The 26,679-nt window shown below is 54.9% G+C and overlaps 9 protein-coding genes across 9 annotated transcripts; 5 read left to right on the top strand and 4 right to left on the bottom strand.

Annotated features, from left to right (window-relative positions):
- Positions 1–188: 188 nt before the first annotated feature.
- On the bottom strand, positions 189–2,331 carry WHR41_02653 (uncharacterized protein; the record flags this gene model as incomplete). Its single annotated transcript, XM_069371259.1, has 3 exons — positions 2,066–2,331; positions 1,857–1,972; positions 189–1,802 (listed from the first exon to the last, which is right to left on the bottom strand). Exons 1-3 carry the CDS (start codon positions 2,133–2,135, stop codon positions 189–191), a joined length of 1,800 nt encoding a protein of 599 aa, XP_069231821.1. The 5' UTR covers positions 2,136–2,331.
- Positions 2,332–2,527: 196 nt separating this feature from the next.
- On the top strand, positions 2,528–3,957 carry WHR41_02654 (uncharacterized protein). The gene is made up of 2 exons (XM_069371260.1): positions 2,528–3,680; positions 3,740–3,957. Exons 1-2 carry the CDS (start codon positions 2,621–2,623, stop codon positions 3,778–3,780), a joined length of 1,101 nt encoding a protein of 366 aa, XP_069231823.1. The 5' UTR covers positions 2,528–2,620; the 3' UTR covers positions 3,781–3,957.
- On the bottom strand, positions 3,651–9,492 carry WHR41_02655 (uncharacterized protein). Its single transcript, XM_069371261.1, has 2 exons — positions 8,153–9,492; positions 3,651–8,098 (listed from the first exon to the last, which is right to left on the bottom strand). Exons 1-2 carry the CDS (start codon positions 9,384–9,386, stop codon positions 4,053–4,055), a joined length of 5,280 nt encoding a protein of 1,759 aa, XP_069231822.1. The 5' UTR covers positions 9,387–9,492; the 3' UTR covers positions 3,651–4,052.
- A 788-nt stretch (positions 9,493–10,280) lies between these two features.
- On the bottom strand, positions 10,281–12,565 carry WHR41_02656 (uncharacterized protein; the record flags this gene model as incomplete). The annotated part of the gene is made up of 5 exons (XM_069371262.1): positions 12,450–12,565; positions 12,307–12,389; positions 11,110–12,241; positions 10,636–10,996; positions 10,281–10,582 (listed from the first exon to the last, which is right to left on the bottom strand). The coding sequence occupies exons 1-5, from the start codon at positions 12,519–12,521 to the stop codon at positions 10,281–10,283; spliced, it is 1,950 nt and encodes a 649-aa protein (XP_069231825.1). The 5' UTR covers positions 12,522–12,565.
- Positions 12,566–12,820: 255 nt separating this feature from the next.
- WHR41_02657 (uncharacterized protein) lies at positions 12,821–15,212 on the top strand (the record flags this gene model as incomplete). Its single annotated transcript, XM_069371263.1, has 6 exons — positions 12,821–13,365; positions 13,429–13,822; positions 13,875–14,056; positions 14,113–14,195; positions 14,248–14,886; positions 14,959–15,212. The coding sequence occupies exons 1-6, from the start codon at positions 12,890–12,892 to the stop codon at positions 15,210–15,212; spliced, it is 2,028 nt and encodes a 675-aa protein (XP_069231824.1). The 5' UTR covers positions 12,821–12,889.
- A 2,177-nt stretch (positions 15,213–17,389) lies between these two features.
- WHR41_02658 (uncharacterized protein) lies at positions 17,390–18,735 on the top strand (the record flags this gene model as incomplete). The annotated part of the gene is made up of 3 exons (XM_069371264.1): positions 17,390–17,455; positions 17,511–18,064; positions 18,120–18,735. 3 exons carry the CDS (start codon positions 17,390–17,392, stop codon positions 18,733–18,735), a joined length of 1,236 nt encoding a protein of 411 aa, XP_069231827.1.
- Positions 18,736–19,921: 1,186 nt separating this feature from the next.
- On the top strand, positions 19,922–22,118 carry WHR41_02659 (uncharacterized protein). Its single transcript, XM_069371265.1, has 6 exons — positions 19,922–20,177; positions 20,244–20,594; positions 20,649–21,019; positions 21,077–21,289; positions 21,342–21,599; positions 21,654–22,118. The coding sequence occupies exons 1-6, from the start codon at positions 20,125–20,127 to the stop codon at positions 21,983–21,985; spliced, it is 1,578 nt and encodes a 525-aa protein (XP_069231826.1). The 5' UTR covers positions 19,922–20,124; the 3' UTR covers positions 21,986–22,118.
- A 147-nt stretch (positions 22,119–22,265) lies between these two features.
- WHR41_02660 (uncharacterized protein) lies at positions 22,266–23,555 on the top strand (the record flags this gene model as incomplete). The annotated part of the gene is made up of 1 exon (XM_069371266.1): positions 22,266–23,555. The coding sequence occupies one exon, from the start codon at positions 22,266–22,268 to the stop codon at positions 23,553–23,555; it is 1,290 nt and encodes a 429-aa protein (XP_069232001.1).
- Positions 23,556–23,726: 171 nt separating this feature from the next.
- WHR41_02661 (uncharacterized protein) lies at positions 23,727–24,674 on the bottom strand (the record flags this gene model as incomplete). Its single annotated transcript, XM_069371267.1, has 1 exon — positions 23,727–24,674. The coding sequence occupies one exon, from the start codon at positions 24,672–24,674 to the stop codon at positions 23,727–23,729; it is 948 nt and encodes a 315-aa protein (XP_069232002.1).
- Between the last annotated feature and the right edge of the window lie 2,005 nt (positions 24,675–26,679).

Genomic DNA, 26,679 nt, shown 5'->3' on the forward strand with positions numbered 1-26,679 from the left:
CGATAGAGACCTGTGCAAGACGTACTTTTGATCACCGTAATCCAATTTCAAGGGACAGCAAATTTAGGGCATTGAGACCTATCAGGATCCTTCCTTGCACCACGCGACTCTGCTTGGACGGCACAACAGTCCTCGCAAAAGCAATTCACGAGAACACTGTGCTTTTACGGAGGCATTAATAATGCAGCTCATCGTGCCTTAGTGTATCTGCCTTGCCTCATCTCCGCCTGCAAACTTTCTTGCTGACTCGGCAAAGGTGCACGTCTCCTTCCACCACCGCCGCTCTCTTGTGTTGGGTTCGGATTCGCCGGCGGCTGCTGACCCATACCAGGTAACGGTGGGAAGCCAGGCGGAGGAACGAACCCTTGGGGCGGAGGCGGCATACCGGGCGGCAGACCAGGCATGGGGGGGAATCCCTGCGGAGGCGGTGGCAATTGACCGCCGAACATTTCTTTGAGCTTTTCGAAGTCCACTGGCGGTTGGCCCGCCGGAGGTGCGCCTGGAAAGCCAGGGAACGAAGGCTGTTGATTTGGCATATCCGCAGGCTGTGCACCACCCATGCTCGTGCCATCAGGGGGGAACGATGGCATGCCAATACCTGGCAATCCGGGAAGGAAAGATTTCGCGGGCATATTCTGATCCGGCAACGCGTCCGCTTCGTCTTCTGCCTCTGCTTCCTCCTCTTCGCGGGCCCTCGCGGCTTCAGACTTTTTCCACGTTCCTTGTGCCTCTGCCGCCGACTGCCCGATGTGCCATCGGTCATTGACATAACTCGATTCACCTGGTCGAGGTCTTGTCCAGAACCGAGTCACTTTGTCATTTGCGCCAGACGCAAGAATGTGTCCTAGAGGGTGCCAGTCCATGCTCCAGATGGAGAAGTCGTGCGCATATGGAGTCGTATGTGCTGGGTAAAGTGCTTGTGCAGGAGCCTCTGAGGGGTTGGGAGAGTCATAAGGTGACAGCGTGCTTGCCGTTCCTTGTGGTGCGTTTTGCTCGTCCAATAGATAGTGGTCCATTGAACCTTCTCCGCCACCCGTAGTGAGCAAGGATGAATGTATGGGATGCCATGTAAGTGATGTGATCTCTTTATCGCGGCCTTTGAGTAAGAAGACATCTCTCATCATCCGAATGTCGAAGACTCGAGCCACAGGATCGCGAGCACATGAAGCGAGTAGTACTCCATTTGATGGCTCGAACTTTGTCATTGCGACTGTATTCTTGTGTCCATGAAGAGTGGTGAGACAGCGCCCAGTCCTCGGATCCCAAAGCTTGACCTGGTGGTCCTTTGAGCCTGAAACCAAGAGTCCTTTGCTGGGATGCCAGTCTACACACTTCGCATCCCATTGATGTCCTGTGAGAGTCGTTTCTTCAAGCCCACCAGCGAAGTCGAAAATCTTGAGCGAGGCGTCATCACATGCCGTTACAAATTTGGTGTCGGTAGGTGCAAAAGCGAGATCTCGAATCGGATCTGCGTGCGCTTGGATACCTTTCACGTTGTTAAAGTTGGTCTGCCAGTACTTGACAACGCCGTCGTGATCTCCTGAAATGAGCCATTCATTGTTGTGTGAGTAGGTGGCGGCTCTGACCGCGCAATCGTGTGCTTGCATGATAGTTTCAAAGTTGAAACCAGTACCATTCCATAGCGTAAACTCGCCACTGGTACTACCAGTGAGGAGACGTCGCCCTTCGGGTGTCCATTTCACAATGTTGACGGGGTGTTTGACCTTGTTCAAAGACGAGTGCAGGTGTCGAGCAGGAATTGAATCAACCGGGCGACCTCTCCTAGCGGCGGGAGGTAGCATCTATGCTTCGGTCAGCATACAGCAAAGGCCATGATTTCTAGCGATATTTCGTACATCGAGTACATAGCTTAGACTGTGACGCTCTGCTTCGAAGCCCCTCACGCCCTGATACTGTGGCCTTCTGTTTTCGAGATAGCGGACATACGTGGTACCGATATCTGTGGCATTCCCTGATGCAAAATATCGTCAGTAAAATAATCCAAGCTGCATGTCCGTGCCCAAACATCAATTAGGCACAAAAACGTTTAAGCAAACAGGCTCACTTCTGCTCGGTCGTCCTCTCACTCTGCCCGGTTCGAAGCCACTATGCTCCTGTTGGAAACCGCCATCCATGGCGACAATCGATAATTATTGTTAAGAAATGATGATCGCAGGCACCAGACCGCACACGCGGCACCGTGAAGAGCCTAATTCAGGGACACTCCTTGAGGGTGGGTTTCCACTGCGGAAATCGGAGGGCTATCGATTTTCGCAACTCCAGCACAGACAAAATTGATTCGTGTAGAGCGGTGCTTCCCAGATTCGTCCTGGAAAGGGGGTGTGGCAATGATTGAAGCTTGATGGTATTCTTACAAGGCAGTGCCGCATTATCCAGACGCGGTCTCGCGTTGCACGCGGAATGGCATTGCGATGCGCGGGCCGAGCCGCTGGGCAAGAGCGAACGCTGAGGCCGAAAGGCCGTCACTCGTTACGCAGCATCAGCTCATGGTTACCTACACAGTTGCAGCCAGGCAGTCTCCAGTATATTTCTGCTCGCTGTTCGCAATCGACGGCATCTTGATACCCCCAAACACGGTGAGAGTTCCAACATCAACTACATGCTTGCGCGTGCTCTTCCCTTCTCCATGTCTTTCGTGACGCGAGGCCTCACGCGGCCTCACCTTGTGTCTCCAACCCAGCGAGCGAGCACAAAGGTCCCTCGCCAGCCAGCACTCCGCACATTCACATCGAACACCACAAGACCGCGAACAGGAGTGCGGCCATTCTGGAGTAACCTGCGACAAGGACAAAAGCAGCAACGAGGGTACCGTCAACCGTTCAACTACAACCGATTCCGGGCGACACGCAGCGGTTTTCGCAAATGGGCATCACACCCGCACTTCTACTACCATGTGGCAGGAATCGGTGGTTTTGTAGGGGGAGTATACGTATACAACCTGGAAGAAGTGCCCGTGTCACATAGGCGCCGCTTCAACATCGTCTCACCCGAGACTGAAGCAAAGACGGGCCAAATGATGTATGAGCAGACACTGCAAGAGTATGGACGCCAGATACTTCCGGCAAGCCACCCCAAATCTCGCATGGTCCAGCGCGTCCTTAATCGCCTGATTCCGCACTCAGGCCTTGAGAGTGAGAAGTGGGAGGTGCACGTCATCAACGACGATATGAAAAATGCCTTCGTTATACCTGGCGGGAAAGTGTTCGTTTTCAGCGGCATTCTGGACGTGTGCCAGGGCGACGACGGGCTGGCTGCGGTCCTTGGTCACGAGATTGCGCACAATGTCGCTCACCACGCTGCGGAGCGCATGTCGCAGTCCAATTTCCTACTTGCCTTCGCAGTAATCGGTTCCCTTTTGTTGGGCATCGATGCGGGCTTCGGTAACCTCTTCGTGGACTACGCTTTCATGCGCCCTGGCTCGAGAGCGCAAGAATCAGAGGCAGACTACATTGGGCTCTTGATGATGGCGGAAAGTTGCTACAACCCAGAGGCCGCGATGGAGCTTTGGGCACGCATGGAAAAGGAGGAGCAGGGCGCGCCACCTCAGTTTCTCAGCACGCACCCCAGCAACCACAACAGGCTAGAGAAGATCAGGGAGTGGCTCCCGGAAGCAGACATGAAACGAGAAGAAGGTGATTGCGGCGGAGTTGGAGGCTACGGTACGTGTTTCTGAATCGTTGCAAGTGGGCTATCGTTCCTTAACTGACTGCTCCGACAGCCAGCGACTTTAGGTCAGCTTTTCAGCGCTCTCGCTGGTAGACATGGAGTCTTTGCCGTCCACCCATGGCATTAAACAGGCGTTCGAGCGACTGATATTCCTCTCCAATGTATCATGACTCCCTTGCCATGCAGAATTGTTTCTGTCCTCGCAGCAAGTGCGAGAGTGCTAGTATATCACAGAACAAACTTCATCAATACATCTTTCTGCTAAAGAAACCGTTTCGTACGTTAAGCCGAGGATCATCGCATCCCTTCGTGTGCCGAACCCGCGACCGTCCAGCCCCCTGAATTGTATGTATAATCACCCTCGATCATCCGATGATACCAGAGGTCATCCAGAGCTGCACCTCATCTTGAATCGTCTTTTGCACCACCGGATCCATGTCCTCGTCATCGACCACAGTCTCAATCTGCTTGCGCTGCACGTCGGCCAGTCTGCGCGCAACTTCAGAGGCTTCGTTGAGGCTTACCAACCTCCGTTTGTCATTGCCTGCTGCAGTGAGACGGGCCATGGTATCGTCGAAGAGCTCCGTGAACACTTCAAGAAGGTAGTGAGCGTGATCGTAGCGCCCATGGCTGCTGGCATCACGGCCGCCTTGCACAAAAGCCTGTGCTGGCGCGTCAGTGATCGAGGGATACTCCTGAGCAAACAGGCCAAGTTTGAACCTGAAGGTTGCGTGCTGTTCGAAGGCCGTTGCGAGTGGTTTGGAGCATGCATAGGCGATTCTGGCGTCCTCGACCATCTCCAGCGGCGTTCTGCCCATCGCGTTTTCTCTGTTCACGAGGTCGGGTCGATATTCCAGCATGATTCCGGCAAGGTCGGGGAACCAAGGCGCATCCGGATCCCGTGACGATACGCCCATGCGCACCAATACGTGAAGCGGGGTGTTGCCTTCTCCATTGAACATTCCCAGCTCTGAGCCTTCGCTATATTCCAGGATAAGGCGAAGCATCTCGCAATTTTGGCGACCTTTTACGATGCCGAAGGATACCCATAGTGCCAGAGGTGTCAGAGCACCGGGGTGAGCTGAGCATCTCTGGGTCCACATTTCGGGCAACAGACGCTTGTCGACGATATCGAACAATGCGCGCACTTGCGCGACCCCTTCATCGGCTGGAGCCTTCCACAAGATCTGGTGCAAGAGGTTCAAGCCCTGCTTGTCGCGAGCGGTCTGATCGGCGCCAGCATCGATCAGGATCTTAGCTGCATCGATGCGGTGCAGCCGGAAAGCGATCAAAAGCGGCGTGAATCCATCCGATGATTTTGCCTCCAGGGCATCGGGCATGGCGTCCACAAGATACTTGAGTATCTTTAGCGAGTTTGCGGTCTGCTCGCCGATGATGCAGCAGTGGATTGCTAGATGCGAGCGATCACTCAAGAATGTCTTGACTGCACGGTCAAAGCCGCCCTCTGACCTTGATAGTGCTTGGATTCTCTTGTCGTCCTGATGGTCTGAAGCGAACTGCTTGTAACAGCGTAGAGGGGCGTCGCTCAAAAGCCACTCAACGCTTTCGAGAGAGCCATGCTTTGCTGCCAGAAGCAGCGGTGGGGTCTGCAGCTCCGGTCCATCGTACCTGTGTCCGTATCGACCGGCATCCGCCCAGGCTTTCCTCTTCTTGCCTCTCACATTCAACCCTTGATAGTACCTTGGCTTTTCTGCAACATCTTCAACGCCGCTCATGTGTGCGAGCTCGTCCAAAGGAATGCCAGCACCTGTATGCTGCAAAAACTCGGCAAGAACGTGGGAATGGCTCCACTGGAAGGCTCGCGAGAGGGTAGATTTACTCACGGCGTGCCTGACTGAGTCTTCCGGTTCATTTGCAGCTTTTGCCTTGGACTTGACTGGATACTCCTTTCGCAAGGCCAGAATGTAGTTCAGCAGACTCAGGTCGTTCCGGGCCAGGCTCAGCTCGATTAGGTCACCAGGGCTCGATTCTCGCTTGCCCTCGGACGGCGCCGTCTTCTCACGATCTTTGATATCATTCGGACATTTCCAGGACAGCATGGTAGCTGGATCGACAGGGCTCTTGACCAGAAGTGACACGTTGCCGATATCTTCGATGGTGGCCTGATCGTGGATGATCTCGGAACTCAGCGCGACTCCAGTGCCATCTTCTTCTTCGTCGACATCCATATCATCAGACTCTGTGTCGCTGGCGATATGGTACTGACGTTGCTTAGGCGCATCAGGAGGTGTATACTGCGCCTGAGCGATCTTCACAATTGCCGTGGCAAGCTCGAGGTGCCCACGGAAGACCGCGAGTGTAAACGGCGAGTCAAGGCTTTTGTCCATCACTGCGATCTGCAGTGGCGGGCGTGTCTCGCCTACCGCGTCTTGCCACGACGTGAGCGTAAGTTCGTTCACGGTCTTGGTATCGCCAGCCCATGCAGCCTCAAATAAGCGTATGTATCTCTCGCGAACCTCTTCGTCCGGAATGGAAATGTGGAAATCGAACTTGACTTCGAATGGCCTCTCTTCCGCGTTTCGATCATGTCCGTATCGATTGTTGCGTGAATCATCGACTTCAACGTTCGGATGAAGCTCGCGCAAGGTTTTGGCTGACCGTGCTTCCAGGAATGCTTCGAGCTTCCGAAACTCGTCGATCATGGCGGAGATGGCTTCCTTCTTCTCTCCTGCCCCGACTTCTGGATTTGCCTCGTGGTTGTAACTATTCTGCCCGAACCGGCGCTTTTCTCTTGCCCACTGGACCCGCGACGCAGCAAAATGATATTGATAGGACCCGGCCTCGTACTTGGAGAGGTAGACAGAATCCTCCAAAACGGGTGGCGGAAGATAGGTTGTTCCATTGTCGGGTTTCCACGATGACAAGCTCTGTATCTTCTCCTTCACAAGGTCGAGGAGAGATCGAGTATCCCAGCGAGAATACCACGAGACTCCGTGCGCGGCTTTGTAGCCCTCTGGTGTCAGAGTGTTGCAATCAATGCCGAATTCCTCCACTAGGGCGCGAGTAAGCACCGGCATCTCGGCGTGGACAGCGGAGATGACTGGCTGTTGGACTCTCTCCTCGAAATGAGCCTTGTCAACATGGGTGTCCACTGCCTTGAGATACGCTTCGAAAGGGACATGAGCCTTCGCTCCGGCGCGGAGCAGGCGAAGAGCAGTCTCTGTGTCTCTTGTGTCAATCGCTGTGAGCAGGGGTGCAGAAATGGCGACCCGCCAGCTATTTCCTGAGGCAGAAACGTTCTTGATCGCGCGGCTGACACCTGTCGGATCGGAGGCGAAGTATGTGTTGAGCAAAGCGGGCTCGTATGCAATGCAGCTCTGCAAAGCAGTCACATGCGTCATATCCGCTTGTGCGCTTGAGGCGCCCAGTTCGAAAAGTAAGCGTGTGACTTCGGATGCCTTCTGAGGCGTCAACTTGAGAGCCAGTGAGAGGGTGAGTATTGCAGGGATTGTGTCGCGATGATAAAGTCCTGTTGGGACTACCGGCAGCAGAACATCTGCGCCGAAGTCTTGGACTAGGCATTTGACTAGTTCAGCATGGCCATGAAGCACTGCAAGGTGAAGAGGGGAGGTTGGAGTATCCCATGCCAAGACGTTCACATCGTATACATCCGGACTGTCATCTGTTTCGTCAGCTTTCTCGTTTGTGTCCACCTTCAGATTTTGGATGTTGATAATCGAGCCTTCGGTCGTGGCATCAACGTTGGTGTCTGTGTCCATCTCGTCGACCATATCGAACGTAGATTCTTCTACGGAAGCCTGTGTTTGACCATCAGCAGACCTCGCGGCTGAGCGCAACTTGCGGCGTGCTTCGAGTTGGTCGGCGGCCTTTTCCTCGTTTTCTTCACTCTTGCGCAGCAGTGCAGACGCCATCTGTACATCGCCGCGAATGCAAGCAATGTGGAGGGCAGTCTTGCCGTCAACAAGACGAGCAACGATACGAGCTCCCTTTTCGATGAGTGCCTGGACGATACTGAGGGTAGAGCAGGAAACTGCGAGGTGGAGTGGACACCTTCCGGTATGATCTCGCGTGTTCGGATCGTTTCCTTCCTGTTCGAGCCATTGCCGAACATATTCCAGATCCCCATCGACAATGGCTTGACAAAGCATCTGCGTGTTTCCAACATACGCCATGTCGGTGTACTGCTCGGGGCTCAAGGGGTTGAAGCTACCGATCGCTTGTCTGCCGGGGTCATCCTCGATGAAGCCGATGGGTCCAGAGATGAAGCTCTTGCTCTCTTGCTCGGCAACTTCTTCCTCCTCAACGGTGACAGCAGCAGGGCAATCGCCACAGCAGTCACCAATGACATCTTCTACAGACCCGAAGAAGGCAGGATGTCTGTGCAAATTGACTTCACGGTCCTTCGGCTTGTTCCATTCCGCATTCAGCACTGCGCAGGCATGTCATTAGAACGATTCTTGAAAGTCATCAGTGGTCAACTTACGCATGTCTTTCGTAAACAGAATCTTCTCGATCTTCCGCGCATGAAATTTTGGCCCGTACGGTATCGAACAGGTGTGATAGTTGGACGAGGCTTCGTCGACGTCATCCCATTCGGCGACTTCGTCCTCCCATTTGTTCTTGATGTTGCCTCTGATGAAGCGTCGCCTCATTCGAGAGCGATCAGCTGCGGGACGTCCTCTCTCTTGTCGACGTTGGTCGATATACGCTTCGCGTTCCGAACTCTTCGGCAGTTTCTCCAGGATTAGAAGACGAGCGAGTCCTTCCGTGCGGAAGAAGCTGCGCTCATAAATGGTCGGGTCGATGCGAGATCTATCCAGTCCAGGGAATTTGACTTCGAATCCACGGTGGCGATACTTCGAAAGCCTGTTCTCATACGATGGCGAGCGGCGTGACAAGTCGATCGTATTTGTCTGTGTCATGTAAGCAGCGAGCGCCCTCGGGCTAGCCCATACTTGGTTTCCGTCGAAGGCGGCACAACTGCAGTCGACATCGAATCCAGTGAGAATCTCGGCGACGGATTTGTAGATGCGCAGCACGATCTGCACATGGCGAACTGGATACTGGCTGGCGATCGTAATTGTGTTCTTGGTGCGGATGGTCGTAGTCTCTACCAACAAGGCATCTCGCACATTCTTCTCTATTTGCTTGATCTTCTCAATGGCCTGTGCCTCCGTCAAATCGTACAAAAAGATGTCGACATCCGAGGCTGGAGCGACAATCTCATGGAAGTAGCGTCGAAGATTCCTCTTGGACCCGGCATGTGGTTTGGGAATCGACAACAAGGAGGTTACCACTGCAGAACCCGCGACAACAACGTTGCTCCAGTCGAGGTCAACAAGCGAAGACTCGGAAAAGATGTTGAAGTTCGTCTTGAACTCCTGTAGAGATTGAGCGATGGCGGGCGCGCCGTCGGGTTTGCGTTCATTGGGAAGAAGCGGCATGATGTAGCTGTCCTTTTCCTTCTCCGACTCAGCCTCAAGATTACGAGCGCGGATCTTGACCTTGTTTTCGTGACCCGCGAAGACTGGTACAACGCTGGTGCCACTCGCAGCAGCATGCTCTGGCTGCTGGGCAAACACCTTGCGTAACTCGGCCTCGTAGTGCTGGAATGGTTGTAACAGATTTGACATTGGTGTATCCTGATTGTCCGCGACATACTCGATGAATTGAGCATGGTCAACCGGGAGTTGAGGCAGTATCGTGGCGGCGTCCATGATGTTCGAACGTGAGAGTGTGAGTGAAGTTGTAATGCGCAGTTCGAGGATGAGCTCTCTTCTGCGGAGCCTCGAAGCAGAGTACGGTCTCTTATACTATGGGTCGTCGAATGACATGATTGTAAGAAGCGACGGCGTGACTTGATCTAGCCAACAGCTTTGTGTTTGGCCAATGTCAAGTCAACGGGAAAGGCAAGGCGGCTTGCCAACCGACGCCACTCGACGCGATCAAGGCAGCAACAGCGCGGGCCACAGCGCTCGGACGCCGTTTCTTCAGGACGCAAAAATACCATGCATTCGGGTGAAGACGAATTATACATAGGCAACACTATCATGTATAGAGAAGCTGGGTATTCTACGCTAGTCTCGTGAATAGAATCAATCAATTCGCTTCGTACAATGGCTTCATGAATGGCGCGACAGTTACTTAGACCTCATAACGATGGACACCTTCGCACTCCGTCAGGATGGGACATAAATGTTGCTGCGGACGCGGAAGAACGGCAAAAAGTCATCCATAATACCTACATTCATGGATACTACCTGAGCAAAAGCAAAAGATAAGGTGAACATCTGTTACAAACCCCCGGAATCGAACCAGGAACCTTCTGTGCTGCCATCAGCTTGCATGTTGCAACTGTTGTTAGACAGAAATCATAACCGCTAGACCAGGCTTGCTGATTTCAATCGTACAATTGATGTTCACGGAAACATTGTGCTGTTCATATCGCTTTGACTTTGTAGGCAGCTTGATCATCAAGCGGACTTAACATTCCGCATGGGAGATGTCGTGCGCCGTGATATAGATCAAGTGACATGGCCCTGGAGATCATACATTCGGTATTAGCTGTTCCACCAAACTCATGCATAGGCACCTCAATGATGCGTTCAACACTAGAAGTCCGGCAATCCATATTGACTGAGCTGCGTCTCAAGGTATGCTCGAAAGCCCTCATCGGAAGAAGCAAACTCATCAAGTCTCGGTCCTAGGACGTCGAGGAAAGGATAGTTCCCTTCACCTGAAACGTTTCCCATGCCATTGTTGGCCTCCAGAAGAGGCAGTGGCGCAGTCGCGTTATTCATGGCAAAACTCGATGCTCCTTGGCTAGGCTTGACAGGGTGTGGATGATAGCCGTTGACGTGTGTTTGGTCGTAGGCGCCATCGGTCGCATTAGTTGATGATGCTCCAGCAAAATCTGGAATGCTGATTAGCTTCAGCTCGAACACGAGTCTTGATCGTCTTCGTTACCTCGCATCAAGCGCCGTCGGCATTCTCCAGCATTTGCCCAGGCTTTTCCAACGATCGACAGGCATTTGACGCAAAGATCGATTTGCTGCTGCACCTCGTACTGACTGTGCTGGCTCTCGGTTTCTGTGCCGTGTTGCCATAATGTTGCAGCCGCGAGCACAATTGGGAAGATGATATCGCAGGGCAACCGTGTGAGGTCTTCGACGTACGCGGCCAGTATGGCGCACATGTCTCTGGCTGCAGATAGACATGCCTCGATGGGTTGGTGGCCGGGTTGTAACTGCTGGGCTGGTGACCAGTCGTATTCTAGCCAGTAGAAATGGAAGGGTCTGTTGACGAGGATCATGGATGCTAGTGTCCACTAGCTTGGATGTCAGCCATCATTGCAAGTCACCGTGACTTCGTTCAGTCTTGGGTGGTGGGTAACATCATGCTCACAATCTGTGAGACGCATATGAACCAGGAACGACTTACCATACTGTTGATGATTGCCACTGGTGGCACATTCGGTCGGAACAGGCCATTCGCCATAGTCGATATGTTAGACTTCTTCAAAGTCACATTGAATTCCTTCAGTCTGTTCCACAAGGACATTCGCATGGCCTCGGCAGCCTCAAAATCGCTGCAAATCCGCTGCTTACTGGTGACCGAGCATGTAGCTCGTAGAAGATCCTCCAAGATCATACATAATTGGATTGTCAGCTCAAATCCTGACATGGTGTGTGATTTGATCCGGACAACCTCTTCAGTGTCGCTTCGCCGGAACTGTAGTAGGTAGAATTCGTCCGACTCGGCTGTTGAGGGATAGGGCGCGGTAGTATCCTCAGACCTCAACGATATGGGTCTGCTCAAGCCGCAGGCGAGTACCTTGTCGAGAATGTACACGTTCCACCATAAACGCGATGCCACTTGGGTCTTGATGTGGTCTGTCTCCGCCGGTCGACTCTCATTCAGCTTCAGATCAATGGCCATGCCTCCAGCAATGTTACAGAGCATCGCAGCATTGGAGCCCTCGCCGAGCCCGTGCTGCTGCAAAGCCAGTATGACCAGGGTCTGACAGCTTTCGATGGATGGATTAATGAAGTTTAGTGGATGGAAGACGCTGGATGCTCGGGTGTTCCCTTCCTTCTTCTGCAAAGCCAGCAACGCCGCTTCGAAAAACACCGCCGGAGATGGGATTTGATCTCCAGGAGTCTCCCTGGGGCTCGAGTTCGAGATCTCTACACATGCCGCTATCGAGTAGACCGCGTACAGCACTGCTGGGGCGAATGCATCTGAGTCCACGCTGCTGCTGCCGGTATCGTGCATTGGCATGTATAGGATGGGCCATATAGGGTGTATGTTCGCAAAGTAGGCCTTGAAGAGTCTGGCCGACATCTCATTGCTGACTGCGAGGTCATTTTCCTGGCCGCTACTGCCTCGTCTGTCGTGCGCGAGGCTCGAGAGGGATGCTGTCTCGTCTTCATGATTCGTCCAGCTCCCCGTCGAAGCAGTCGCGCTTTGAATGTCATTCCGAGGCAATCGTTCGCTTCGACTGTTATCCTCTTTCTGCAAGACTCTGGACGGCAATCTTGCGCTGTTGCTAAGAATCAAGGATGGTCTACGTCTGTTATCATGCCCGTATCAATAAAGCCTGGTCGCAACGATGTCGTTGGAAGGAGCTGGACGAACGTTTTATTTCTTTTCGATATGCCATAATGGCAATGCCTCGAATTCTCCGAGCATTGATTACACGTTGGTACTACGCCATCACACTACAGCGGGCCATTAGCGAGATCCGAATACGTACTCCCAACCACACACAAGTAACTCACTTTCGTCTTGCGCTGGCCGCAGGGAATGCACGCCTGCGACACACGCTGTCGGGAACGGTTATCGCGGGGCATGGCATCACGTAAAATCAGCAGCCACTTATGGCTGCTAGTGGATTCGATAACAAATGGATACAGGCTGACAGGCAAACACGGCGTGATGGGAGCCCTGATAGCCGGGGATGGCGTGTCATAGCCAGGCAAGCCCCGCCGGCTATGGGAGCGTTTTCTCTCAAAAGTTTGCAGAATATTGGGTGCTGATTGCGGGCTTCGGCGCAATCCCTCCCCAACGCATGTTTCTGCTTACTTTTGAAATTCAGATCTGCCATACCCGTCCCATACCCGACGCCCCACATGATCTCTACCAAGATATCTTACATTTCACTGCGAACGCTCGACCTCTGAGGTCCAAAATATAGCAGCATTTCATATACACTGCAAGCATGGCATTGGAGCGTTTGCAAGATACCCTCGGTCAATTGGCCGGCAAGGTGGGCGGCCTGACCACACAGACTCGCCACCCGCTCGATCCTCTGACAGAAGACGAGATCGCCATCGCAGTCAGCGTGGTCAAGGAGAGGAAAAGCGATGTAATTTTCAACGCAGTCACCCTCTTGGAACCCAAGAAGGCGGATCTCCGAACATGGGTCGAATCCGGAGATGCCGAGCTTCCTAGGATGGCGGATGTCATCGCCAGCAGCAAAGGCAACAAGATCTACGACGTGCTGGTTGATATCAAGGCTAAGGCTGTTGTCCGATGGGAGGAGCCTAAGGATGTTTACCCTGGTATCACTATGGAGGATCTGATGGTCGTTGAGGAGATTGTGAGGAAGGATCCCAAAGTGATTGAGCAGTGTGGCATTCTCGGTATTCCTCCGACAGACATGCACAAGGTCTACTGCGATCCCTGGACCATTGGGTGCGTACTTTAACTGGTTTTGATGAGCTAGGCTTGGAGCTTCCCATTGACTTGCTTCCGCAGATACGATGAGCGATTCACCGACGGCTCAAGGCTCCAGCAGGCTTTGATGTACTACCGGCCCAACGTCGACGACCTGCAATATACCTACCCTCTCGACTTCTGTCCGATCTACAATATTGAAACCCAGGAGATCATTCACATCGACGTCCCCGAAAAGCGCCGACCTCTGAACAAAGCACCTCCGACTAATTACGATGCGGAGTCTATTCAGAAGGAAATCGGTCTCAGGGACGATCTCAAGCCTATTCATATTACTCAGCCCGAAGGGGTGTCTTTCAAGCTGGACGGAAGGACTATCGACTGGCAAAAGTGGAACTTCCACATCGGTTTCAACTACAGGGAGGGTATTGTGCTTTCCAACGTCACCTTCAACGATCGCGGCAATGTCAGACCCGTAAGTATACATCGCCTCGAAGTGGTCAGGTTCAAATCTCATAAATGCTTAGGTCTTCTGGCGCATTTCTCTCGCTGAAATGGTTGTGCCTTACGGTAACCCTGACCACCCACACCATAGGAAGCACGCCTTCGACCTTGGTGAATATGGCGCTGGCTATATGACCAACCCGCTCGCAATGGGTTGCGACTGCAAGGGCGCAATTCACTACTTGGATGCCTCGTTCGTGAGGAAGTAGGTTATCCCGCAGCGGTAGCCTGATCAATCTCAAGCTGACCGGTGATGCCTAGGAACGGCGAACCGTATACCATCAAGAATGCAATCTGCATCCACGAAGAGGACGACGGAATCCTCTTCAAGCACACTGATTTCCGTAAGTTCGAGTCTTCTCGATAGCATTCAGCAGATACTCATCCCTTCCACAGGCGACGAATCTTCCACGACTACTAGAGCCCGCAAGCTCATCATCAGCCAAATCTTCACCGCCGGCAACTACGAATACTGCATCTACTGGATCATGCACCAAGACGGCGTGATCCAGCTCGAAGTCAAACTCACCGGCATCCTATCGACCTACGCCCTCGCGCCTGGCGAGTCCGCCGCCCCCTACGGCACCGAAGTGTACCCCGGGGTCAACGCGCACCACCACCAGCACCTCTTCTGCCTGCGCCTCGACCCCTCCATCGACGGCCACGCCAACACCGTCTTCGAAGTCGACGCCGTCGCCAGCGACGCCCCCGTCGGCAGCCGCGAGAACCGCTACGGCAACGCCTTCATGGCCCGCAAGACCCCGCTGCAGACCATGGCCGCCGGCATCAGCGACTACAACCCCTCCCGCACCTGGGACATCGCCAACACCAACAAGCTCAACCCTCACAGCGGCAACCCGGTCTCGTACAAGCTCGTCTCGCGCGAGGTCCCCGGCCTCATGCCCAAGGAGGGCAGTCTGGTCTGGAACCGCGCCGGCTTCGCCCGCCACGCCGTGCACGTCACGCGCCACGCAGACGAGCAGCAGTTCCCCGCCGGCCGCCACGTGCCGCAGCACTCCGGCGAGCCGTCTCAAGGTACGTGAATGAAGAGTCAAAGAGATAAAAAAAATGAAGAGAAATCTCATCTAACAACCCCCACCGTCACAGGCCTCCCCGCCTGGATCGCGGCCAACGGCCCCGCCAGCATCGCGAACGAGGACATCGTGGTCTGGCACACGTTCGGCGTCACGCACTTCCCGTCGCCTGAGGACTACCCAATCATGCCCGCGGAGCCCATGTCGGTGCTGCTGCGGCCGCGCAACTTCTTCGCGCAGAACCCGTGCCTGGACGTCCCGCCGAGCTACTCGAGCACGCCGAGTGGGGTGCGGGAGGGGAGGAGGGCGTTTAGGGGGGGTGCGTAGGGGTTTGTTGGTGGAGGGATGGTGGGGATAGTGGGAGGGCATGGGGATGCGTGGTCGTTGGAGAGGAGATGGCATTCAACGTGGTGGCGTTGGTGCTGTGCTGAGGTGATGGGATTTATTATAGAAAGCTGGGATATGTGATTGAAACTTTACTGCACGAGAGATATGAGCACATGCATGCAAATGCTTATCGATATAGTGTTTAGCCAACGGGAGGATGGGGGTTGGATGGAGTGTTGCATAGGTATATGAAATGCCGAACAGTCTCAATCCTCACAATCCAAGCGATTCAATCCTCGCTGGCGCAACCGGTAGCGCGTTCGGCTGTTACGATCTCAGGATCTCAGCACACCGGAAGGTTAGTGGTTCGAGCCCACTGTGAGGAGCTAGACATGATCGTCGAGCTTCATCTTTTGCTTTTTGCTACTATCTAGCAATCCTGCAAATTCCTCTGCGATTTATTTTTGTTCATTCTTTGGAGTGTACCTAGACGCCCAAAGATCAGCCGCACAGCCTCGCTGCTTCGACGCGGCGTTCGCAGGAAAGCCGCGCCGAAGGAGGCGCTCCACGAACACTGCCATTACTTGGCGCACGCAATGCAAGAATAGCACAGGATTCACAAGTGGAGATCGTCGCATGACGGTGCAGCACTACTACTGCACTTCGTCTCGTCGCTACTTTATAGTACATGCAGGCTACGGACGAGAAAGCTGGCGTTTTCACATGACGTGCTTACAGCGCCGTAACAGCGTGCAATTGCGCGACGGCGACTACGGATGCTAGGTACAGGACCGGAAGCGCCGGAAGGGCTGTCGCTGATGAGATGATGATCGATTGCATCTAATAAGATTGCGTCGCTGGCGGTGATGGGGTGGTAAGCGGGAGAGTCGAGAGTTTGCGCTTATTATTGTGCGCAGTTGCTACGCGCGGATGCAGGCTTGATCGCGGGATTGGAAAGTAGATACCTAAGGTAGGTACCTAACCACTGATGGCATGGCACACTTGCTCAACGCGAAGGACACAGTTTCAGCCCGCAGCGCAAAGGCACCAAGGCACGACTTGCGCACGCGAGCCTACGCCTCTCTTGGCTGCGTGGGGGGCCAACAAGCTTTCAGCCAAGCAGCCCTCCTTGGCTGCGTCGGGCAAGGCCTCGCGTGTCACTGATCGCGTGCGCGCGGCGACGACAGCGGATGCACAAATTGCCGTGACGGCGGTGGCGCGCGCGAGGCTGCGGATGCCGGGAGATTGGGCGGCCGATCGGGCTGGCAGAGCTTCGAGGTGGTGTCTGACCGGTGTGAAGGCGTTTGAGATTGGAGGATGGAGCGCGCTGGGCGCAATCTCCCGCACAGGAGGATGGAGGATGGCATACAGTAGGCAGGGCCAGCGTGGAGGCTGCTGCTGCTCCGCGGGCCACTTCTCCTCAGCCCAGCCCAGCCCAGTCCAGTCGGCCGACCCGACGTCCGTCGCCCGCGGAGCCGTTACTATTGTAGCGTGGGTAGGTGCTGTACGGTACTGTACGGTACAGTAAGGCAGGCATGGCAGGGCGAGAGGGCAGGCTCAGGCAGGGCCCAGCACAGCAGCGACAAGCCCGCGCAAGCTCACCAACCGCGCTGGGGCTCCCACCACTACTGGCCATGGGGGCGCCGCAATGCGTGGACGGGCAACGCCAGGCCGCGCCAGCGACCACCGCGGCAGGGTTCAGACACTGCCACCCGCTGCGCCCGTCCGCTCGTTCTCGCACCCCTCGGATCTGCTCCGAACCCAAACCCGGCCGTAGTCTGCCACTGCCGCCGCCCGCGCGCCCACTCCATTCGCCAGGCGACCGCGGGCGGCCCCGTTGAAAGGAGATCTGCTGGTTCGTGTTGACGCCCGCACGCACTCCCTCCCAGGCACCCGCCGCCGACTCCATCAAGCTTTCTTCACGCCACGCCTGGCCATACTTCCTGTCCTTCTTTCGCTCCCTTGCCCTCGCCTTCCGCATCCGCTCTTTTGTGCCTGCCTTCGCTCTGCGCCTACGCCATTGCCCGGACCCTGTACATACCCACCTACCGTCAACATACGCCTACGATTAATGTCTACGCCCTAACCGCGTCTCTCGCTTACCCCTACTGTACACACACCTCGGCGCCTGGAGTCTCACGAGACCACCGTCTGATTCACCAACACCCTCACACACAATGACTTCCGAATCACCAGCATTGGGCAAGCCCCAATCGCAGTCGCGCGAATGGTTTGAACCTCTGGTAGGCCTCCACTCTGCTCCTTGAGCCCCAACAACACCAGCTAAACAAACCGCAGATCGTCGTCAGCATAATGATCGGCTCTCTCATCATCAACCGACACCGCGACTTCAGCATCTTCCAGAAAAAGCGACGAGCAACATACGAGCGATCACAGTCCGCAGACAGCCTTCTCTCCGGCTCAGACCGTGAAAGCGATGACGAGACGATTGGCGACAACCTGCGCAGCGAGAAGTCATTTCTGGGACAAAGGCAAACAATCTGGGGGGTTCAATTGGATACTTCGAGGTTCGCCGGCAACCTGCACAGCCGGATCCTGCAAAAGTACCCCTTTCTGATCGAGATGTTCTATTGGGCTCTGAACTACGTGGTCTACACAATGACAAAGAAGATCGCATCGCACATGTACGCATTGCAGGGCGCGCACGAGGTCACCGAGCTTGCGCAGAAGCACGCTCTCGATATCCTGTGGTTTGAGCACGACTCGGTCTTCCGCTTCCTTTTCCCCTTCAAGGAGGTCAGCGTTCAGAAGTACTTCCTCGAAAACCACCAGAGCATCCTCACGGCGTTCAACCAGCTCTACTCACTGGTTCACATCCCCGGCACTGTTGCGTGAGTTTCACTTGGTTGCCTCTTGCAAGTCTTGCTCCCACTGACCTTCCTTCAGCTTCCTGTCTTGGTACTACTTCGTCGCGCCGAACCACAACGCCTTCGCAACCGTCCGCCGCACAATCACCCTCGGCAACTTCGCCGCCTTCTTCGTCTTCGCCTTCTACCCCTGCATGCCTCCCCGCCTCCTCCCCGAGTCCTACGGCTTCCAAGACACCGTCCGCCAAGAGAACGCCGAGAGCGTCTGGGTCAAGTCCAGCAACGTCAACCAGCTCGCCGCCATGCCCTCCCTGCACTTCACCTACGCCTTCACCATCGGCTGCACCTTCCTCTACCACTCCGGCCTCCTGCCCGCCCTGCTGGGCAAAGCCCGCCGGCAGTCGCGCCTCTCCGCCCTCGCCGGCGCCGCCTACGCCCTCGCCGCCCTCGCCTACCCGCTCCTCGTCCTCCTCATCATCGTCACCACCGCAAACCACTTCTGGCTCGACGCCGCCGTCGCCACCCTCTCCGTCACCCTCTCCTTCTTCGCCAACAAGCTCTGGCTCGTCCTCCAGCCCATGGAGCTCCTGCTCCAGCTCCTCCTGCGCGTCGAGAAGCCCGTCCCCACCACCGGCTTGCACAGGCGCATGGACGCCCGCGCCGAGAGCAGGGGCCGCGCGCCTTCGCTGGTGTAAATTTAGGGGCTGGATTGGTGGGGCTTACTGGCGTTGTTTTGGCGAGGTTTTTTGGTGTTTTCTTTGGGTTGCGTTGGGTTGGGTTGGGAATAGCACTTGCGAAAGAGAGAAGAGAGAAGAGAGACTGTTCAGCATTTACCTACCTGCCTCTTTTCTCTCATACCCCTCAGGCAGGGGCAGGGGCAGGGGCAGGGGCCGTCGGATATACAGGCAGTCGCGGGATCCTACCATATGTAATGCGCGTGTGAGAACGAAAGAGAGAAAAAAGCGAAAAAGGCACCGTTTTTAATCTTCGCCTGTTCGAATTTCTGCTGTCGTCGAATCTGAGGTTGCACGTGAATTCGTCTCTCAAGGTCCCAGTTTCCAGGATCGTCCGCTCGCTTGCTTCGCTTGACAGCTATTGTACCTTATGCGCTGGACAGCACTAAACGTGCTCCTGTACGTACTATGCATGCGGGCTGACTGCTTCTCTCACAGGCGATCACTCTCAGTATGGGCATCTCTTTTACCTCCGCTGCAGGCGCATGATGCGCGCTGCTAATAGTCCGGCTGACGAGCTGAGGTTTTTGGGGGCTGACGAGATCAGGTCAGAGGCGGCTTTTGGGAAAGAGGGAGCGAGCGGGCTGAAGCTGATGGATGGATTTGCTGGCTGGCTGGAGAAATCAGTCAGCCGGCGCAAGAAGCAGGCTTTGGGGCGAGAAAGGAAGAAAAGGAGAGATGGGTTGGGATGGGGATGGTGGTGGCGGCCAATACCGGTCTCCAAACGAGTCCGATTGGAGAATGAATGCTTCATCGAAAAAGAAAAAAAAGACTTCTGGAAAGTAACGTTATCAAAAAGGTCACCTCCCTGCTTCTTCGTCCCTGTCTCGAATCAGCCCAGTCTGGCCCGCCAACATAGGTATACATACACTCACTCATCCTTACGTATCAGCTAAGCCAATCCATCCGACCGACCAACACCCACACCAGCATCTCCGTCCCCCTTCCAGCCAGCGGAGCGATTCTCGCACCACACAACCGCCCAACTCTGCCGCTTCTCATTCGCCGGGCTGAAAGGGCGACACAAGGGAAGGGTAGCGTGCATGCTTCCATGCGGGCCCCCAGCGATCCTGTAGGTGCTTACGGGCGTGGTGTGGTGTGTGGGAGGCCTCGACTGGGGGTGGTGGGGGGGGTTTATGTATCTCGATGGGGTCTGTGGAGCTGGGGTTCGTGCGAGTGCTTCTTTCTGGTTCTGGGGTTTGAGGGTTGAGATACGTTGACAAGCTTTGAGGAAGTGAGTGACGGGACTCTTGATCTTGACGACTTGGGCGAGTGATCGAAGCGATCGCTGGAAAGAACTTTTGAAGGAGCTTCTTGACCGGGAGTGAGTTGAAGACGGGATAGCACAAGATGGACAGCCCGCCGAGGTTCGGCGACGGGAGTCCGAGGTTCACAGAAGACTTGTGAGGAACTCATCCATAAGGAGCCTTCGTCAAGGCTGCCTACATGCGTACTGACTCTTTCACCAGCGGCTCCTCCCCGCCACCACACTACGGCGTCGAACACCATGCCTCCTACGGCGATGCCCCGCCGACCATGCAGCACAGGCTCTCGAACAAAGAGCGGCCTTTGTCGCCTGAGCTGTCTTCGCCGCTGCCGGAGTCGGTGCTGGCTGCTGAGGGCGATAAGGAGGTTGCGTATCCGCAGTTTCAGCCGGTGCCGTACCAGAGACCGCAGGCGGATGAGGGCAGGGCGGCAGATGGGAGAAGGGTCTGCGGGATGAAGGCGAAGTTGTTCTATGGGCTGTTAGTTTTGCTTGTGGTGGTTGCGGTTGGGTTGGGAGTGGGGTTGGGTGTTGGGTTGGGGACGAGGGAGTCGAGGTAAGATCTGTTGCGGTTGGCGGGTTCGTTTTCGTTGCTGATTATGTTGTGTAGTCCTTCGTCTCCTGCCCAGTCGTCGAGCGCATTACCAACAAGCACCACAGCACCTACCGCAACAGACAACCCCTACGCCATCGGAGGCGCCATCAGCTCACAGTATTACTCTACCGAAGGAGCTTTCAACGGCTCAGGCATAGCTCTCGCCTCGCAGTCGTTCGCGTCCGACCTCAGCGATGCCCCGCTTGGGAACCTCGTCGTGTACTTCCAGCACCATTCGGGAGACATCCGGTTCAAGCGATTGACGTCCGAGGGCGAATGGGTGGGAGGCTCTCAGTCGGAGATCGTGGCGTCTGACGCGAAGAACAGCACGCCTTTGTCGGCTGTCGCGTATGTTCAGAATGAGACGAGCCAGTGGCATATATTCTGTAGGCGTAGTCGCGGAGCGAATGTTGGAAGGACGTATGGCTGACTTGCACGTGTAGACATTGGCAAAGACAACCGACTGAAGCAGCGATCTAACAGCAATGTCACCAGCTTCTGGGACGATGGACCTTTGACCAAGATGAATATTAGCGTCTTCGATGCGGATCAGGTTGGCATGCAGGCTTGCTGGTATGGCAATGCCTACGGCGATGCCGATTATGCTCACACGTTTCGGCCTTCGAGCGGCTCTTCGGTGGATTCCAAAGAGAATGGTAAGACAGGACGACCCTCAAAGGGCAGGGCCGAACGGCTGACTTGCGACAGGCATGCACTTGTGGTACGCTTCCAACGAAACGACCTTCCAACAACTTGGCTGGACCACAAGCGACGATCAATGGGTGCATCAGCAGGAATGGCCACATCTCAACGGCCACGCCGGTGTCGGGTGCTACAGCTGGGGTGAAGGCAGCGTGACCTATGTCATGTTCGTCGACCAGAAGAATACGGTGAACTTTTACTGGAAAGACACGAACACCAATGCGACCTCCAACTCTTCACATCCCATCAATGAATGGACAAATTGTAAGCAGGTCACTTGCACAACCAAACATCATTCTCATCTAACGAACCTCAAAGCCTCAATATCGATCCCCAACGTCCACCCCTCAACCAGCCTAGGGTACACGAATTACTTCTACGCGCAAATGGCCGACACCAACGAGTTCAACGGCTACAACATCTCCTGGGATGCCGAGAACACGTCTTTCGTCGAAGACGATATGTTTACCGTCGGAGGCGACGCCGGCCTGCCGGGAAGTCATCTCAGCGTGACAGCTGTACCGAATCAAAGCGGTGGCGATAGCCTATATGTGTTCTACCAGACTGAAGGCAGTGATGTGACGCAGTACACAAGGGATATTAAGGGCGGGCAGTGGTCGAATGTGGATATTCAGATTCCGGATGCGTGAGATTGTTTCGGTTGATTTGGTTTTGTGTTTTCGGCCTCATTTGACTTCAATTTCCGTGCATTATATTGATGAGATTATGAGATTGCAAATATTGTATTTATTTCAAAGAAGAAATACCAAGCATGGTGATCAACTTCAAACGCGAACAAGCACGTCGTCAGCGGCAGAGCACGTTCCTCCAGAGCCGCGGCATGTGAAAGCCAGACCCTCGTGCCCTCCCACCAACACGCATCCGTCCACATATTCATCCCAACAGCACTTTCACCAGCACGTCGCAGCCATGGGCTCCTCGGTTGCTCTCGAAGATGTGGGCCAGAAAATCCCCCTTGAGGACATGCAATTCCACCGCGGCACCATCGCAGACCTCCTCGGCCGCCAACAGCTCTCCTTCCCAGGCGCGCAACCGGTCTCGTTTGCGCGCAGTCACTTCGCCGAACTCCAGCGCACCGACTACTACCTCTGCGAGAAAACCGACGGAATCCGATGCCTGCTATACCTGACCGCCTTCCTTGGCACGCCCGAAGGCGACATCGAAGCGCAGTTCCTCATCGACCGCAAGAACGACTACTACTACGTGCCGCGCGACGCGCTCCACCTCCCGCGCCAGGGCGACCTCGCCGGCTACCACACCGGCACCCTGCTAGACGGCGAGCTGGTGCGCCAGAACAGCGAAGACGGCTCGAGCAAGCTAGTATACCTGATCTTCGACGGGCTGTGCCTGGACGGGCAGAAGATCACGCACCGGCCGCTGGACATCCGCCTCGGCAAGATCCGCGCCTTCGTCTACGAGCCGTGGCACGCCTTCGCGAAGCAGTACCCTGACGACGCCGGCGCGCAGCCCTTCCAGCTGCAGCTGAAGAAGATGGAGCTGCCCTACGGCACCGAGATGATGTTCCGCGACATCTTGCCGAAGCTGCCGCACGGGAACGACGGGCTTATCTTTACTTGCAAGACGACGCCGTATGTCGCTGGCACGGACCCGCATATCTTGAAGTGGAAGCCGCCGCATGAGAATACGATTGATTTCAGGCTGCAGCTGGGCCCATTTCCTATGGACGAGGATGAGGATGGGGTGTATGAGGATTGGGATGCGAAGCCGGAGATCGAGCTGCTGGTCAACCACGGTGACCAGGGTGGCTACCAGAGGCATGCCAATCTCGTCCTCACGGACGCGGAGTGGGAGGCGATCAAGGGAATGGGCCAGCAGATTGACGGGCGCATTATTGAGTGCTTCCGCGATCCCGACACAGGCAGCTGGCGGCCCAAGATCGAGCCTGACGGTACGCCTAGGTACCGCGACGATAAGAGAGAGGCCAATCACATTTCGACCGTTAGGAGCGTGATCGAGAGCATCAACGATGCGGTGACGGAGCAGGATCTCATCGCCAACTCGGGCAAGATCAGGGAGACGTGGAAGCAGCGCGAGGCTGAGGCGAAGGCGAAGCAGCGCAGAGATCACGAGAAGAGACAGTATGAAGCGGATCAGGCGAAGAGGAGGCAGGCCGAGGCTGCTAGGCAGCGACAACAGGCCATGGAGCAAGACGTCGACGACGGTCCAACGTATGATTGATTGGATGTGTGTGACATTATTTCGGTTTAGCGAGGCGTTACCGGCGTGATACTTTTTGGAGACGGCGATACCCTTGGGGTCAGGAGCTGTCAGGTTGGTGAGCTCATATGCTCTAGTTTACAACAGGCTACTGTACAATTATTGCTACAAGTATATTTTTGTGCCTTCCGCTCAAGCCTTGGGGCTCTGCTTCATCCCCGCGAGGTCCTCCTGCGTAAAGCTCTTGGTCATCAACGGGCTCTTCAGCTCGCTCACAGCCTTCCTCTCCTCAGCCGGGCTAGGAAATTCGATTTGACCGCTCGAGATCCTCTCGTCAGGAAACTTATCCAGTCTTGAAATCTCCCTCCTCAAGTATCCCACCACAGTCGCAACATCGCCCAAATCCACATCCTCCCTCGCCTGGAACACGTTCCTCCACACCGCCGCTCCAAGCACCGCATCGCCCTTAATCAACCCCTCGTCATACGACAGCAGCACACCACGCCACTGCACCCACAGGTCCTTCAAGTGCTTGTTCCTAATCCCGCGCGCCGCCATGCCGTGCCACATCGCCATGCGGTCCTCCGCCGCGTAGAAAAAGTGATCGAGCAGGTTCTGCTCCCAGATCCGCACGTGCTCGGCGGGGAACTTGCGCAGCCGCGCCGTCAGCGCGTACATGTGCAGGAACATGACCTGCGCCCAGGTGTTGAAGGTCACGGGCAGCTCGAGGCCGCCGGCCGCTTGCGGCGCGAACCACCAGCCCTCGCCCTCGCCGACGTCTTCGCCGCGCTCATTCTTGGGTGCGGGTTGGGGAGGCTTCTCGTTCGCGGCGGGGATCGTGTAGGTGCATGCTGCGGCGCAGGCTTTGAAGAGGTCTTCCGTGCCGCCGTAGGCGACGTAGGGCTCGGTTGTGGAGCGGAGGGCGGGTTTGTTGCGTAGGGAAGCGATGAAGGAGGATTGGGAGGGTGAGGAGGTGGAGGGTGGAGGAGGGGGCTGCTTGTTGGTGGTGTCGGCGAGGCGGTGCGACGAGGAGAATGCGCGGGTTGCTGCTGTTTGGAATTTTTGCGGTTGGAGAAGATGGCGACGGGTTTGCTGGCGGAGGCTGCGGATGCAGGGTGTGCAGATTGTTGAGGATGACATGTCTGCGGTGTGTTTTGAGTGAGGTTGGTGGAGGCTAGGTTGTGCGATGGAGATGGTGGCTGTCTCCTTGCAATGCTGTCTGGATGTGCTCCCAGGCAAGCTCCACGAGCATGCGCGAATGAATGATCTCACGACGCCAGATTCAGGGCCAGCCAATCGGAGCTGTCAATGTCTGGCATTACCACCACATGCGACTATCAACATCATTCTACGATCATTGAACCACGAAACGTGTATGATTGCTTGGTGAGTATATTGCATTCATGAGTTGCGGTCAGCACCTGCTACTTGTGCCATTTGGTGACCTGCCGTCTCATAAGGGATGGCCGAATGTACGTATTGCCTTGTGGATCAATCAATCAATCAATCCAATGTACCTTAGCGAGGGAGCACCAGAATATTTGTGCACACTCGTGGAAATGGGACAAATACATGTGAGTGCTGCTAACAGATCACTAAGGCTGCCGTCAATCGGTGCCATTCCAATTGCATTGCAATTTTGGTTGGACTTGTCACTTGCACATATGGATTTGGTCTCTCACGTCCGATTTGAACTCTTGCTCGACAACAACGCAGATAACGCCGGGCAGACCGAAGAACGAGACCAACACACCAAAATGGGCATCCATCGACTCACTACAGGCTGTCGCCAATGCCTCGTCGTCTCATTACTACATTGCTGGACCTGGCTCGAACCCCAACCCTAACCCTCACAACCCAGATGCGTTGAAGACTATTGCCATGATGCCTTGTACTTCCATGATTTGCGATGCTGCACTATTTGAGCGTATGAATCGGCTTACAGAACGAAATCATGTTGGGATCAATACGTCCAGCGCAGTACCATACACAACTGTATGCGATATGGCTCGCGGCGTCGGCAATTGAAGAGACAATATATTTGGCACAAGCGGGCTTCACACCATGGTTCCACACCATTGGATGTCCCAACATCCAAGTCCTCAATGGTCTAGTGGCTATGATTTCCGCTTGTCATCCTTCAATTGACAAGCCGCGGGAGACCAGGGTTCGATTCCCTGTTGGGGAGTGCTCAGAAATGACAGCTCTTACTACATCCAGTCTTCCGGTGCTGGCTCACCAGCATCGTTCTGCATTCTTTTTTGTTTTCTTTCTTTTGCGAATTGGCTTCCTTTTTTTACTGCCGCTCTTCTTACATCGACCGGGGCCTTCTCATACATGTTGGTGATCAATTTTTCTTTTATGTAAAGCGAGTGCTCTGACCAAAGCCCTGATATTTGATGGGAGTGAAACTGGGCATGATATTCAGGAGCATTACAGTCCGATATCTCTCTCTCAAGGACGATGCTTGGGTGAGTGTACGTCTACAGGCGCGTGTGGATTTGCACTTCACTACGGAATCTCGTCTCAGCGGACACATGAATCTACCGATCAGCGACATGCGATTACCGAACCATAGCAGGAATCATCATAGAAGTTCTTGTTCTAGCAATGCATAATGCATGGCATTTCACGTACTGATATCCCTAAGGCCAGTACCTGTTCGCTAGGAAGATTGGTCCCGCGTAGAAATCGCACCTCCGAGCCGTCTATCTCGACGGAGTTCGATGTAATTGACCTGCGACGATGCACAGGACATAATGCGTGATGGCTGAGGGGTATGGGATGATGCTGGACTTCATTCCTGCCAAGTTTGCACAAATGACTATAATTGGAAGGCACGCGGCCGTGTAAGTGAACGGATTTTCAAATTCATTTCTCAGCCATTTCTGGTCGGAAAAAAACGCAAGAAATACTGTCAGATTGAGCACACGATTCTTGTGCACGTAGATGCCCTCTCCCTCATCAATCATTACCCTTGCCGGGGTAGCTCAATCGGTAGAGCGTGTGGCTCTTATGACCACCTTCTACATTTGGTAGTTGGTGCCTTCAAGAGATCAACCTCAAGGTCGTGGGTTCGAGCCCCACCTTCGGCTATTCCTATCAAAGCATATCAGACCTTTATTTTTTGCTTTTCTGCCCGACC

This window comes from Cladosporium halotolerans, assembly GCF_011745625.1.
Source record: "Cladosporium halotolerans strain TM138-S3 chromosome Unknown Sca6, whole genome shotgun sequence".
Taxonomy (NCBI): Eukaryota; Fungi; Ascomycota; class Dothideomycetes; order Cladosporiales; family Cladosporiaceae; genus Cladosporium; species Cladosporium halotolerans.